The sequence below is a fragment of the Camarhynchus parvulus genome, chromosome 3, assembly GCF_901933205.1.
Source record: "Camarhynchus parvulus chromosome 3, STF_HiC, whole genome shotgun sequence".
Classification (NCBI taxonomy): Eukaryota; Metazoa; Chordata; class Aves; order Passeriformes; family Thraupidae; genus Camarhynchus; species Camarhynchus parvulus.
The window spans coordinates 22,428,777-22,443,184 of NC_044573.1; the positions used below are offsets into that span (position 1 = coordinate 22,428,777).

Consider the following 14,408-nt stretch of genomic DNA (forward strand, 5'->3'; position numbering starts at 1 on the left):
ACTTTAAAAAAACCCAGACTTACAAGGATAGCAAAAATTTAAAATATGCCATACCTAAAAGTAGTTGGCTTCCCAAAATTAATTGCTTGTGGTGTATTTAGTTTCTTACCAAATAAATCTAAAAATAAGATATTAAACTAGAAATTCATCATAGTATGATTTTGAGAAGAGAGATCTTTATGTCTCAATTTTAAAAAATCTTACTAGACTGAATGACATGTTTTCACTTAACTGAAGAACTAAAAAGATAAATGTTGCTATTTCAATTTAGATTAAAACATTAATTTTATCAATCTGCCAGCTTCACTCCCTTTGATACATCTTCCTTTTGGATAATCTCCAAATATTTCTTTTTCAAAAATGCATTGATTTAAAGGTGTTGCCAGCTACTCTAAGGTGTAACTCATTCTAAATCTATTTTTATACCAAGATCTAATTTTTTTATAGATCTGCTTTTCTGTAGATCATTTTCCTTAAGGAAACAGAAGGAAAAACTTGAAATCACTGGGAGAGTGTTAGCCATTAGCATTTTCTTTCATAAATCAGACACGTTATTTATTAAAAGTCAATACGAATTCTGTCATTGATTTCAAATGAGTTACTACTCAAGTCTGTTCATCTGTAAGAAATTAATACAGAAACAGTGAAGCAAAGCACTACCTTGCTCAGTACAGGTCTAAATATCACCTGAAAAAGAAAGGAAAAAATATCTGACAAAAATACAATGAAACTTTTCCCATTTAATATAAAGTTCCCAGATTTCACCCTATCTTAGGAAGCCTAGAATTTATTGTTGTTTTATACATAACATTTTGCTGAAAAGAAAATGTTAATTAATTCACCTCTAATTTACTGAGAGCTAAAAAGTAATCAATAAGGAAAAAAAGACATGGAAATAACTTCTCCTCACACAACTTACTGAAACACTAAAGTTTGGGAGAGTGTAAGCTGAAAAGGATGTAAGAAAGCTCATCAGCTCTTCTAGAGCTGAATGCAGGAAGCCAGGCACCAGTTTGAAACCAGTTCAAATTAAAAGTTCCAGAACCAAGATTTTTTGGGGCAGGGAATTTACTGTTTTCAGTACGTATTTGTTTATATGCTGATTTTACTTCTCACAAATAACGACAGTTCTGCTTTGTTCATTCTAGCTCAATATGCCTGAGATAATATTTTAAACCTGTCAGACTGCTACAAAAGTGTGATTTCCTCATATTGTGCTGGTCTCAAGCACTGGGACTGAAACTACTGTAAAATCTGCATAAATATAGGTGATATATGCATATATATATTTAGTTAGCACAAGAATTCAGGGAAAGATGAGAGCTGAATATGTTGTATTTTGATTTTTAATCCTCCCTTTGCAAGAGATTTGAAACAATATTGAGTGAGGAAAAAAAATGGAGGCAATTTTGATACCACTCTTGGTGAACAATTCAATCTTAAAAACAGAGTTAAATTGAAATTAAACTTATACCTCTAGATTTTTTTTTACTAAGCACCTCCTGCTCAACTGAATTATATATCTCAACTTTAAGGATAATATATGAGGAGGTTTGCTGAATAGAATGGGTTAAAAAAAGCATAAACCTGTGCTCTGTATTTTTTCAAAAACTCATCTGCTATTCTGAAGACAAAAATAGACTTTCCTTTTCAAAAATAGCTCTCAAGAGCCAACACAGCAACTGAGTGAAGCACAAGAATGCAAAGGATTTCAGCTTGTCAACAGATGAAATTTAAGTGAAAAACCCATCCCCCAGAAGAGGGTCGTCAACACCACAGTGATTGGACTTGCAGCACACCCCTCACCAAGACAGGATTACAGGAATATTTCCAAGAAACAGATTAAAAGTGGAAGAGGAAATTTATACAGGGTACTGGGAAATTTTAAGTTTCTTTTAAATGTGGTACATCTTAGAGAATGTCACATGACACCACCACTCCCATTGATAAGGAAAATGCAAAGTCCAACCACTCATCTGCTCCCCAGCATCAGCATTCAAGAAGAAAATGGGAGTTAGTCAGAAGAGTGAGGAGAGAGCAACAATGAGTGGTTTGTAGCTCATGTTGTTGTAGGGAAACCTTCAAGGCACAAGGCAAATCATAACTCAGTCATAGCTGCAGTAAGATCTGCCTTGTGCACTAATGTAGATGCCAAAACTATGCATATTAAAAATTCTGGCTTCAGAACTATTTCAGGAAAAGATATGAAAGGGTTTTCTAACGAAGGTCTACAACCATATTTCTAAATAGAAATGAGAAACAGAGGAGACATGGAAGACACTGGATAGGCCTTTAAAACAAGGGATGAAAACAAGATGGAGGAGAGGGGTAAAATGCACTTGGTTAGGGATTTAATTTATACAAAATAACCCTACTGCCAGCAACAGTTAACTATAATTAGAACTACGTGTTAGAAATTAATCCAACATATATAACCTCACCTTTATAATGTCATTATCATTATAATTTATATGATATTTAAGAACTTAATTCCCTAGGAGTTTTATTAAAATTTCTAATACAATGACATCAGATACAAAAAGAAAGCCCCTACACTTTTATTTCCTCCTATAGCCCAAAAAGCTATGCTGTCTCACAGTCCAGAGACAAACATATGCAGATGGTCAGATGGTGAAGCTCAGTTTCCCCCTAGAGGGAAGATTTATAGATCTGATAAATTAATTCTCTAGGAAGGTAAAAATCTGCTTCCAGACTATCACTGAAATTGCAGTGATGGACAATTGGGTGATGTAAGGTAGCACTGGCTACTAAATTACTGAGCTATATCAGCTGCCACACACAGGATGCCACAACAGTGAAAACTGAAATGGGTAGGGATGGACAGCAAGCATCATTCCTTGAGCATCAGGACTCCATCAGGCTGCAGACTGAGTCTCCACCAAAACAACAATATATAGGAGTATGAATTCTCTGCAATTATCACTAGTAAGGAAGCAAGACACAAAAATTAGTCTTACAAACAGTTATTAGAAGATTTAGGATTTAGGAGTGAGCAAACCTGCAGATTAAAATGACCATCAAAATTAAAATAGTGCTTTTTGCATCTAATTGCACATCAAAGTCAATTTTGTCCTTTGGAAATTACAGCATGAAGGTCAAAAGTATAAGTAAGATGAAAATATCAGAGGATTTCAAGGCAAAATAACATTTTCTTTACTTGGCTCTTTAGTGGCATAAGATTTCCCAGTGTAAGCTTGTTCCCAGATGCAAGCAGCTGCTACACACACATTTGTCCAGGAAACACATGGTTAGAAACATACACTCCTAATTTTAGTGAAGATGAATATTTTAAGGCCATCCTGAGTGAAATCAGAATACAAATGTTAAAACTGGCTTCTGTTCATCCCTATACAACGTGACAAGCATTTGCTTACTCTAGGACTGCAGAGGAAGCTTTTAAGACCATGCATATTTCACCATCTGCTTTGCTGCTACTTTGCAAAATTCTAGTGATATGAACTATTATTACATCAGATACTCGGGGGTGGGCAAGGGAATCCTAACTCTGTTATCCGTGATTTAATCTTGGTTAAACCAAACTAGTAACCAGCAACTTCAGATGAGCATGGAGCCAGGAAACAAGAATATGAAATGGAGAAAGATTCAACTTACAATTAAATCTTGAATAAGTGAAATGGAAAGTATCCTCTTGGTGCCGTTCTCCACAATTACTCCAAGCCAATTAAGTGCACCCCAGTACCACAAATAACTCTGTCCTCCATGCCAGTAGCTTACAAAGGCAAAAGTGAGGGCTGTGGATAACAGTGTTCCAAGCAAACTGGACTGAGATCCTCCCATTGGAACATAAATGTACCTGTAGGTGAAATGACAAATAAGCAGTGCTGTTAGAGATTTCACAGAAATATCAGAAAAACATCCACCACAGAACAAATGTGTCAATTTGGAGCATAAAAAAGAATGTGAAAAACTACCTGACATGCTCTATTTACAGAGCTTGCCCTATTTTCTGCAAAGCTGTAGATCACTTCATGAAATATGTGCATGTACCATTTGGCAAAAGGACAATTTTGTAGTCCTGGGAACTCTGCATTAGGCAAATATATAGCACAAACTATATTCTCAAAACTGAAAATAGCAAATATTCAATTTTTTTTAAATTGGAATACTTCTAAGTCAGCTACAGAAATTACCTGTAATCTTCATGTGAATTTAAATTATAAGATTGTTAAGAAAAAAATTTAAAACATTATATAAAGTCACATACAGTCACAACCCATAGACTCTTTCCCATATGTCAGAAATGTAGATGCATTCAGACATACTTTATTACTAAAAGGTTGTAATTTATTTCCTTTAAAATATTTCATTAAAAATTATGTGAACTGTAAATACTTCCTATCTGGTTCTTCTGTTACACTCTCAGGATCATGTCAGTCTGATGACCTTTGGAGGACTCATATCAAAAATGCCTGGAAACCTATATGAAACACTCCCCATGCAATTATATTCTGCATTTAAACTGAACCCAGGAGTCATAACCTTAGTCATTAATTGATGCTTATAAGTGTCCAGAAAGCAGTGCTGCTTCAGAAAAAATACCAGAAGCAATGGGATCCTGAAAGCTGATACTATTTTATGGGTCATTTCACCTCCAGCCTGAAGAGCTACATCCACTCCCATCATTTTCTGATTAAGGCATGACCACTGGCCAGACACTGTCTGAAAGAGCTGCATATTTCTGTCAACACTTTGAAGAAGCCCATCAGGCAGGGGAGTCACCACCCAGCTCATGGGTACCGGCAAGGAGATGTGGCATCTGAGAACCACCAGTGACAGCTCTCCTCAGCTGTCATTCCTTTGGCATGAAAGTCTGTACTCATATCTGAGACTATTCCTACTTGCTAAGATAATTCAGGGATTTGTTTATTTTCCAGTGAAATTTTTATCTCTAGTTATCAGTTTTCATATTCAGGCATAAATATAATTTTAAAAATTTAAAAGGGAAATTAACACACTGCTTATTTCTAATCTTAGGAAGTAAGAAAATAAATAATGGGGTAAAATACAGTGATGAACATAATTAAAGGGTAAACAAAAAAGTCCCCCTCCCAATTAAAGGGTAAACAAAAAAGTCATTAAAAAAACAAGTGTCAAATGCTCTAAATTCTTTCTTAGCAAACATCAATACACCTTTTTAATTCAGTCTGCTACAGGGAACATCTGATTACATGCTTTTCAGTATAGGTGTGCTTTTTCACTAAGCATATGAAAAATAAATAGAAATGAAGATCAGTAGTTTGTATTTATGTTTTGCTTTTCTTCTCTCTCCCCTTCCTATGTTTGAACAGACACTTACAATTGCAATCAATTAATCTAATGGCAGAGGGGTTTATCTTAGCAGTCTGCAGGCAGTGAATGTCCTGCAGGGCTGTGGCACAGAGGGTAAAGAGAGCAGAGCTGCACAGGCAGCCTCCACTGGCAATGGCATTGCCAGGAAGAGCTCAGCAGCATCAACACATTTGTTTCCAATTGCAGCTCAGTTTAGGTTGGCCTGAAGGGCTTTCAGCTTACTGTGCAGAGAAAAATAGGCTATTTTCTGATTTTTAGTGTTTAACAACAGCAGCTAGATAATTGAGCAGCAACTCATAATTCTGATTAATGTTAAAGGTTAGTGAAGTTTTAGCTTGTAGGGAGGCTGATGGCAAATGTGCAACTGAAAATCCACTACCTGAAGACCTGTTTGAAGAAGGACAGAAGCCAAAAGGAATAACAAAATCTTTACTAACACTCTGACCTTCCCCTCCAGTACTGTGGAGAGTCTGCCTCCCTGCCCCAGAGGAGAAATGGAAAGCAGAAAGCAAAGCCTCTCTCCTTCCCTGCTAGTGCCATGAGGAATTGGACAGGCAGCTGGCTGCCACTCCTTGCCACAAGGGCAGTGACCACTCTCAGATCATGTGTCTTGCCTTCCCCTGTCAGGGCAGTTTTACTGTGATTATAAAGGACTGATAGATGTTGAGTCATTTCTCTGGAACAGAGTGAAAAGCAATTCTGTAAGTTCCTGTATTTTTCACTCAGAAAAATCTCGTGAAAAAGTCATTTCAGAACACATCAGGGGAAAAAGTATTTGCTGCCATGCACATCACAGCCAGTGATGTAGGTGTGCATGCACTGCTGCACTGGCAGGCCTGCCTACAAGCAGCAGGCAACTCTGCAGGGGCAGAGCCTGGCTCAACACCAGGCCCTTTGTGCTCTCTGATTACCAAAACACTCCAACAGCCAAAACTGTCTTGCAAAACAACCATGCCAGAACTCTCATTGCTGCAAAGATGCATTTTGCTTATTTTAGAGCAACCTGGTACTTTAGAATCTAATTTCTCTATACTTCCCCTATGTGTTTACACAGAAGACTACTCATTTGATTACAAAAAGCTGCACAAACACTTAAGTGTGAGGGAGAATAACCCCGGGAAAAGCATTATTAAGTCAGATGATAGAAGAAATACATTAGTCTACAACACAACACACATTTTGTAACTAACAATTTGTTGTGTTTAACCTTGTCCAGCAGCTACACCCTACACAGCCCCTTGTTCACCCTTCCCCAAGGGAAGAAAAGGACCTTCTTACAGTGCATTCAGAAAGTTGTGCTGCCCTCCACTTTAGTAAGAAAATCTGTGAGGAGGGAAGGAAGGAGGCAGGGAAAGTTTAAGGGGTAATGGCTACTGCAAATCAATGTCTTTTATATCTGCACAGTTCCTAACTTTTCTTCTTCTTACCAATGCTTCTATCTACCTGCAATCTTTCCCCCCTGCAGCCCCTTTGTACTGTAAACCCTGTACTTGACTCAGGGTTTACACAAATGGAGACGTTGCTGTAGAACACGCTGACCTGCTGCACCATAAGTAGAACCGCATTACATAAATATCTCATTTTAAGCTTCCATGCAGCTTTTAAGATTATTCCCATTTCTAATCACAGAAAATCCACACAGAAGTTCAAAATCCCTGGTTTGGAGTCTATTAGCACATAAAAGTAACCATGGGTACTCATGACAGCCTAACTCAACTCAAAGGAACACCCTTGTAGTAGTTTCTTAACAGCTCTTGAACAGATGACACATTTATTCTACAAGTGTAAGGAGGGCAGAAAAGCTGAAAAATGTGGCAGCAATATACAACAAATTTATCTTAACTCACATACAGAAAAAGAAAACTCAGCAGTTACTTGGTGGTAAAGAAGCCAAAGGTGGACTAATAAAGGAAAGCAGCAAAATATTTTGCAAGGAGAAAAGGATGTTGAATTAAGTAGATTTGAGGGTAGTAATTGGTCATGTCCCTCCAGGCTGTGTTGAAGGGATGGCCAGCAATGGTGGACGGATGGTCCCTTAAGATCCATGAAAATTACAGACAAGAAGATTAGACCTGTAGAAAATGCTTAGTATCAAAAAAAATGCAGGCTAGGTGAGTATTTAAAAATAAAACATGAACTTAGGGGGCCAAAAGTCAATCACTGCCAGAGCTTCAAAGGAGAAATTTGAAGGTAAAGGAACAGTGATTTCTAGGCAGACTATCAGAGAGGAACATGGGAACACCACAGGCCAGGCTTTGCCAACCATTCCTGGGCTGGGGCTGGCTAAATCTCCCTTAAGGACAGCAAGGAAAGGTACTTCATGCTGTCAGAAGAAAAAGTTATGGACATAACATGGAGAGAAGGGGAAAGAGAACTCCATGTCATTAGAATCTCAAAACATCTGGGGTGTGTTAGAAGTACATAAATACAAATATTGAGACAAATGTTATATAGTAAAAATTATTTGCATGTACACCACCACACCTGACGTGACTAAACATACAATCCTAGCCTTCCCCTCCCAAGGCAAAGATGTCTGCCTTAAATATATCTCTGTGTTTTCTATCTTTCTATGTCTTTCTATTTCTCTTTCTTTCTTTTTCTATTTCTCTTTTGATTTCAAACTAAAACTTACATGCAATTAAACATGCTGCTTTCACAAACAAAGCATACTTTGTATGTGCTTTCCCCAAAGTGCATTACTTTTAGTCCAGGTACAGCAGTTTAAATTACCTTATCCACAGGCAGCAAGCTGCTTCATTTACACAACTTATCTTCATTTTAACTCAATAAGTGAACATTAGAGAATTGGATAAAATATGCAAATGTACCATTTAAATCCCTACAGTAATGCAAACACAAACATAATAGCTGAAGTATTTAAAAGTGACATTTACTTACAGAGAATACCTTTTAAATCCAATAACCGTTTTGTTAGTTTTCTTGAAGTGGTAATCTCCAGAACAATCATAAGAGATCTGACAAGCATTGCCTTGAAAAACACACTACATTACAAAGTTTTTATTCTGGTAACTTCAGAAGACCTCTAAAAGAAGCATTTTTAATCAGTTAAGAATCATTCAGGATGGCTATTATTCCTTGAGACCTCCACATACTGCTCTAACTTGCACATGTAATTTTAAACATATTTAAATCTTGAAGCAAGTGCAAGTAAAGCACCTGTTTAAGTGCTGCTCTGTCCAGGACCTTTCTTCAACATGTGCCTGAATTTCCTCCTGAAGTAAGGTAATACAGCAAGGTGCATGCTATACATGATTTTTTCCCCTCTCTTAGGCATTGATCTTGGAACATCTAATTCAGAATGAGGTGAAATGTAAAAAAAAAGGAAAAGTTAATTTGCTTGTAATGGCAAAGTAAATACAATTAATATAACAGGATTTTGTGTTTTATTTCAGGGAACATTCCAATGTCTCTGTAAGTTTCAAAGCATTCAAGGGCTAAGTGTGTGACCATCATAGGGTTTTGAATTGGGCAATTACAGAGACAACACAGCAAAAGTTGAAAAAGCAATACTGTAGTGTTCATCTTGCATCCTGACACCAGAAAGACCTTGAGGCTCTGTACAGGGAGGGTGCTCATCTATGGACACGTGTGAAAAATCTTGTCCAGGCAGCATTATGCTGGTGCTGGGCTTCCTTAATTCATTTGTTTTTAATACTCTCTTCATTGATTTTTTCTGCTGCATAATAAAAAGATGTCAGGTGCAGCTCTGCAGGTTCTTCCTTCTGGGTGAGTTCTCACGATTCCTGTTTTGTCACTTCAAGCTGACACTGACTTGAACAGAGCTACACAGAGTGCATAAATAAAGCACACCTGTAAGTCTTTGCAAGACTGGGTCCTACAGGAATAATTTGTTTTAAATCACAGAAACATCTCCCATAAACATGACTTTGAAGGCTGAGCCACTCATATTTGCGCCTGAAATAAAGAAATAACCATAGATATTTGGAATACCATTTTGCAAAGTTTTCATTAGGAGACTAAGCCTTATTCTGTTAAATTCCATTTCTCACAGTCTAGCAATTTTGCTGGCTGTTGGCAAAGCTTTTAAAGCTCTATAAGAGACTCTCTCACCTCACCAGCTTAACCTGATGTTTAGAGACCTTGACAAATGCAGATCCTTTAAAATATTTAAGCTGATGTTGGCTGCAGGCAAGTCTTGTTGCATTACCACAAAAATGTTTAATGAGAAATTAAGTCCATTTGGTTTACAAAGCATTAATGAGAATATTCATATGCAAGAACACTCAGCTTTACAAATATGACCTGAATTCTCATTCACTTCATAACTGTTAGCATGTTTCCCAGCAAAGATCGAGTGTGAAGTTTCCTACCAAAAACTGAGAAGTGTTTAAAGTACATTTCTTCCCTTGCATTCAACACAAAAAACAATGAGTCGAGTCCATATGTCAAAGGGCAGATAACTGCAGAATACTGAATAAATCATTTTGAATTCACTCTTCCAAGGAAGCTCATGTTTTCAAAGAGATTCATTTATTTAAAATGAAATTTTAATCTAAATCATAATATTTCCTTCTAATGGAAAAAGTTTCATTACTGATGGACTGCTGTGTTTAGTTTTCTTCCAGCTGTATCCAGGAAAGAAAACAACCCTGCCTACCACCACCTGTTTGCAGTCAAATGCAAAACTACCAGTGAGCAGCCTTTGATCAGAATGGAAATGGGAGAGCTTCCAGATGACCAAAGAGCCAAAAGACTGGTTATAGCATTAAGTTCAAACCAGCACCCCAAACATTTTGCTGACAGTAGAAGCCTGGATGTTACTGCCAAAACAACCTAGAGTTAAGTGCCTCCAGCTCAGCTACTGGGTGGCAGAGGGCTGTGTCCCCAGCTGACAGATGGAGCTGGGCAGGAGACACTCCTGCCTCCTCCCATGAGGATCTGCAGAGCTCCCTGAAGCTGTTCAGAACTTACCTCCCCTCAGGGGCCCAATTCACTCCTGATATTCACAATACACCTACCATGTGCTGATGGTATCTAGGCTCAGCAGCACAACAGGCAGGCTATATACTCCTTTGAAAACACAGCTAGAAGGGATATATTAATAGCACTGTCACTCTCTGCTTATAAAATGGTAGAGGTCAGGCTCTTTGCCAGGGAGACCAACATATCTCGCCTCTCAGAGGAGTGCTCCAGCTGTCTGTTACCAGGCTGCCACCAGGCAGAAAATAAATGAGATTCAAAGAGTGAATATGCAAGAAAAAAACAAGTCTGTGGCTAGGGCATTACTCAGAGAGGTGCAAATATTCCAGTCCAGATTTCTGGACCAGGAATTGCTCATTGTGCCCTAAACAATCATTAGACAAAATCCATAAGCAACACTATGAACAAAATAGTTCTTTTTTCCCCTCTTATTTTCTTTACTTCTCCCAGCTCTTACACTGGATGTGCCAGACAACACAGAGAAATTCAGTGGGAATTACATACTCCCTATTGGCCACAAGCTATCAGAAAAGCAGAAAGAATGATTTACACTATTAAGCTGCAACTCAATAAAATCTGTCAAGAAACCTCATTGATTTGGGTTGAAGCACTCCTAATTGCTTTGTAGAGAATTAGGATCCATCCTAAGGGCAGGGAAAAACACAAAGCCCCTACAAGTTGCTCTAGCGCCAGCCCTATCAAACTCCACACTTCCCAAGGGATGTGCATGCTAAAGGTGGGGCAAGACCTCAATAATTATCTCATATCTTCAGGTAAAACTCTGCAGGATTTATGACAGGCAGTTGTCATCACCACACTGGTGGGAATGGAGGCAGCAGCACACAAATTCCAACCATGAAACTGGGTGTACCTTAGGGACAGGGATGCAGCACCTCTCCAGCCAAAGGGACACCACCAAGTACCACATACATCACAGTAAAACTGGTAACCACAGTATAAAAGTTAGCCACATACATCACAGTAAAACTGAACAGTAAAGGACCTTAGGTGCATTATTCTAGAATCAAAAAGGCATCAGCTCAATGGACAATGGAATTATTGTCCAATACAAACAATGAGGAAAGAGAATGAGTAACCTTTTAACTGAAGTATTATTTACATCTATGAGTTGTACCTTGATAGCTAATCAAAGTCTTTGTTCTCCAAAGAGACTTTTAGAGTTTCATCAAGAGATTAGTCCTGAAAATTCTTAGGAAAGTTTAAAGATCAAAGTAACTAAAATATTAAATGTAAGTAATTGCTGGATGTGTTATCAAATAATGCTGGGAGGCACAGGGTTCCTTTGGATGGCTCACTCTTATGGGCTGGCAAGAACTTTGTTAATGGGCTATGACTTTAAATGGAGTCAATGAAGGAATAGTAAAAGAAAGCTGTACAATAGAACACAGAAATACAGTTATAAATTTAACAGGATTTAGTAACATTCCCCTTAAGAAGAAACCTAAAACTGCTGTAGTTAGGGGTCAAAGTGAAAGGACTTATATGTTTTAATTTTATTCAAAATGGAAATAGAACTTGGAGTGCTGAAACAAATCAGTGTCAGTATTATACCACTCCCAGCTGCAATGCCACTGTGAAACCCCATTGGCCTCATTGCAGCAAGCACACAACAGAAGCCCACATAGGAGCCCTAGATCCACCAGCAGTGCAACAGTGGGAAATAGGAAATCAGACCTCTGACACTGGGAATGGGACCTATTGGGTATGTGGAGACAATGCCTACAGATGGCTTCCTAAAGGATGGCTTGGTTCCTGTTTCCAAGCAGTATTAGTGCCTCCCCTTAAGGAACTTTGGCAACAACCACAAGGAAGACGTAGGGCCAGGAGAACATTTTCCATCCAGGGAGTCCAGGACAATCCACAATGAACTCCTTTGATTTTGGGAAGCAAAAGATTATGGTTCACTCTATGCCCCACGAGTGCTGCCTCGCACTATGGAATTTATATCAACAATCTAAAGCAATTATTAGAAGAAAAGGTGAACAATACTATTAAAATATCAAATAGAATGTCCTATGAGCTCCAACAAACATGAATGCTGGCTGTACAGAACTACATAGCCTTAAATTACCTGCTTGCTAGCCAGGGAGGAATGTGTGCTATTTTAGGACAGGAGTGTTGCAAACCCATCAGTGATGGGTTTGAAGCCCAGCAGACAGGAATCATCCCAACAGAAAGAGCAGCAGAAGACTAGCAGAAAGAGGAACGTTCTTCTTGGTGAGATTGGCTTACTTCACAGTTACCAAATTGGAGACTGCTACAAAATGCAGTCATGGAAGTCATTGTATTCATTGTAGTACTTGCTTGTATTATGATTCAATTTTATAGATGTTGCAACTCTTTGTGCTGGAAAATGAAGTATTGAGACTTGTCTGAAAGAGACACAGTCTCAAGAAGAGGGGGGACTTAACAGACAACACAGAGAATAGAAACTTTTAGTTCCTTTGAAGTTATAAAATAGAGCTTAAAGACTAGCTAGAAAATCAGATTAAATAATGTAAAAGTAGACACACAGGATGCTAAATGTAGTTGGAAGCAGTGGATAAACAAATCACAGGGAACCTAAGTGGTTTTTCTGGCAAAGGTATATAACAAGAAACAGTGCATAGCCTAAGAGAAGTTCAAGGCAAGGTCATTTGCAAAAGTGGGGGCTCTCAGTAAATATGACCACTTTAGACCCATTTAGATGGCCCTCTAGAACCATAAAAAGACATCCAGTAAGAAGCAGAGGCATGTAAATTAGTTGTATGAAAGGGATGTTTATGTATTAGCTAGGAAGTACCTTATAATGAATGTGTATGACCACAATGGATTAAATACTGTTGTAAAGTTTCACAACACACATTCAGAGGAAAAATCCTCCAAATGTGTCCAGTGCTATAATAAAAAATGCCTGCTTTCTAAAACCTCAGATTGTGTGTGAAAGTTTATAATCTGGACTATTTCTATATCAGAGGGCCCAGCTCAAAACTCAGAACTCTGCATACCTCAACTGGAGGCTGCATAGGCAAAACTTTCCCACACAAATAAACTCCTTGCAACAAATCTCATCCCTGCCATCTCTCTTCATAAGAGTACATTCACAACAGCACATTTTACAGTAGTTCTCAAATACAGCTGAAGCAACAGAGACCAGCTTTTCCTCTGCATGTGACTGCACATATCAAACTGTTTGTGCTGCAGTTAGTGAAAAACTGTTAAATGTGTCATTTGTTGCTTTCACCACACCAAGAATAAAGTACTGTATTTTCTCCCTTCTCTTAGAAAGCTGATTTAAATTCCACAGGTGTAAGCACAAGCTATTTAGCCATTCTGCTAATCTTAGTGTGCCAGGTACATCAGAAAAAATGTGGATTCATCTGCATGTGTGAATTCAGATGTTTAAAATACACTCTGCACTTAACAGCTACCTTTTCCAGCACGCCTCTGTCAAAGGAGTGCACGAAACACAGTCACTACAACAGAACCCATTTATTTTCCTCATTAAACCATTTTTGCTTGGAGACAAGGTAATAAAATTGAATGGTCCTCTAAAATTTGCTAGGTAACAGAAAGACTGTTTAATCTTTGCAGACTCCTTTGTGAAGAGTTTGATAATTCTTTTGCATTTTTATATCCCTTTGTACACATGCATGTCCAAGGGCACTGTTAGTATCCACAGACCACACAGCAGTTTCACCAAACCATGAAATACCTTTGCTTCACTGGGCTGTACAGTTCTATAGACAAACAGAAATCAAGATGACAGAAGACTTTCACTAGGGTGCATCATAAATACAAATTTGTGTGTGACCAGAATAATGTTCAAAGACCCAAAGTCAGTGAAGACTTGGTTCTTCAAATTTAAACCAAAAGCAACAAAATGTACTTCAATGGATCTCTGAAATAAAGGCATGTAACTAATGAAATGTAGAAATACAGAGGAGATGATGCATAAATATGGCAGGAAACTTGAGGAATGTCAAAGTATCTGCTTAAGGAGAGCATAGCATTACATATTCCTCCAAACTGCATGTGCACAAAGTTTGAAGAGCTAGATTTTTGATGTTATTCCACGTAGAGTAATTCACTCACCTCTCCTGAGCTCACAT

At 38.1% G+C, this 14,408-nt stretch overlaps 1 protein-coding gene across 4 annotated transcripts in view; it reads right to left on the reverse strand.

The window, feature by feature from the left end:
* Positions 1 to 14,408, reverse strand: part of HHAT (hedgehog acyltransferase) — a 152,009-nt gene that overhangs the window by 73,910 nt on the left and 63,691 nt on the right. For all 4 annotated transcript variants that reach the window (XR_004060575.1, XR_004060576.1, XR_004060574.1 and 1 more), the window contains exon 10: positions 3,634 to 3,835. Coding sequence is in view for 1 of the 4 variants with exons in the window: in XM_030944549.1 (XP_030800409.1) it covers positions 3,634 to 3,835 (202 nt within the window). In the remaining 3 variants the exon portion in view is untranslated. The remainder of the gene's footprint in view (positions 1 to 3,633; positions 3,836 to 14,408) is intronic.